At 38.5% G+C, this 1568-nt stretch overlaps 1 protein-coding gene across 1 annotated transcript; it reads right to left on the reverse strand.

Moving 5' to 3' along the window:
- Nucleotides 1-317: 317 nt before the first annotated feature.
- On the reverse strand, nucleotides 318-1277 carry LOC141098112 (olfactory receptor 6N1-like). Its single transcript, XM_073585680.1, has one exon. The coding sequence runs from the start codon at nucleotides 1275-1277 to the stop codon at nucleotides 318-320; it is 960 nt and encodes a 319-aa protein (XP_073441781.1).
- Between the last annotated feature and the right edge of the window lie 291 nt (nucleotides 1278-1568).

Here is a 1568-nt window from a genome sequence, read left to right on the forward strand (position 1 = left end):
TTCATCTAAATCGTTGATAAAGATTTTGAACAATACAGGGCCCAGGACAGAGCCCTGTGGTACCCCACTTGAGACATTCTTCCAACTGGATGTGCAGCCATTTACGACCACTCTTTGGGTCCGATCACTAAGCCAGTTATGAATCCACCTAACTGTTGCCTTGTCCATTCCATAGGTTTGGATAGGGTTGAATTTATGGCCTCAGAATTAGATAAGGATTAGAGATTCATCCATTGATAAACCCAAATTCAAAGTAGCAGTTGCAACCATTACAAAAAACTTCTAAATGGTATTATAATTGCATGTTTACAACAAATCTACTGCAGACATTTTGAAACCATCATAAAAACTTTTTGCATCTGTAAATGCTTATACAGGAGTCTCTTGATTTCCTGATTTCTCAGTCCATAGATTATGGGATTAGCTAATGGAGTAAAGACCGCATAGGTGAGACCCACTACTCTGTCATAGTCTACCGAGTAACTTTTTGTAACACGTACATACATAAAGCTAACACTGCCAAAAAATAGGGTGACAACAATAAGGTGCGCTCTGCAAGTGGAGAAGGCTTTCTGTCGTCCACCTTTTGACTTAATCCTTAAAATAATGTGTATTATCCGGACGTAGGAAAAAAGAACAAAAGCAATTAATGGAATTATAAAAATGCTGACGATGAATTCCACCATTATACATGACCTTCTATCTGTGCAGGCTAACGAGATCAACGGGGGGAAGTCGCAGAACATATTCTCAATACGGTTTGGCCCACAAAATGGGAGGAGAGAAATACAGATCATTTCAATGACTGGTGTTAGAATCCCTCCAATGAAAGAGGTGAGGATCAAATTGACATTTAGTCCAGTAGTCATAATAGCCGAGTATCTTAATGGCTTACAGATGGCCAAATATCGGTCATACGCCATTATTGTGAGAGTATAGCACTCAGCTGCTCCAAGAGCATGTAGGAAATAAGCCTGTACAAGGCATCCATTCAAAGAGATCTTCTTCTCATCATCCAAGAGATCAACCAACATTTTTGGAATTGTGACAGCCGTATAGATAATTTCCAGACAGGATAATGCTGCAATGAAGAAGTACATGGGGAAGTGCAGGATGGACTCTCTGCAGATCACAAGCAATATTACAGCATTGCCAAAAATGATGAACAGGTAGATTAGAAGGAGAAGGGCAAAAAAAAGAACTTGGAAGTGTTGGAGATTTGGAAATCCGTGTAAAATAATTTCTTGAACTCTACTATTATTATAGATTTTTTTCATCTCTTTTTTCATTTGTAATAGAAATGTATCAAATAAATGTAATATACAGCATATAAATCCATGTAAACCTATGAAATTTAAAGGGGTTAAAAAATTTTTTTTAAATCCATGTAATTTTAATCATAGAATCATAGAATCATAGAATCGTAGAGTTGGAAGGGACCTCCTGGGCCATCTGGTCCAACCCCCTGCTCAAAGCAGGATTCGCTAAATCATCCCAGTCAGATGTCTGTCCAGCCTCTGTTTGAAGACTTCCATTGAAGGAGAACTCACCACTTCTCGTGGCAGCCT

This window comes from Dendrobates tinctorius, unplaced genomic scaffold, assembly GCF_039654945.1.
Source record: "Dendrobates tinctorius isolate UK_male_01 unplaced genomic scaffold, ASM3965494v1 ptg000086l, whole genome shotgun sequence".
Classification (NCBI taxonomy): Eukaryota; Metazoa; Chordata; class Amphibia; order Anura; family Dendrobatidae; genus Dendrobates; species Dendrobates tinctorius.

What these genes read in the sequence shown, in the direction of transcription:
- LOC141098112 (XM_073585680.1), bottom strand. Translation starts at nt 1,277, where the DNA reads ATGAAAAAAATCTATAATAATAGTAGAGTTCAAGAAATTATTTTACAC.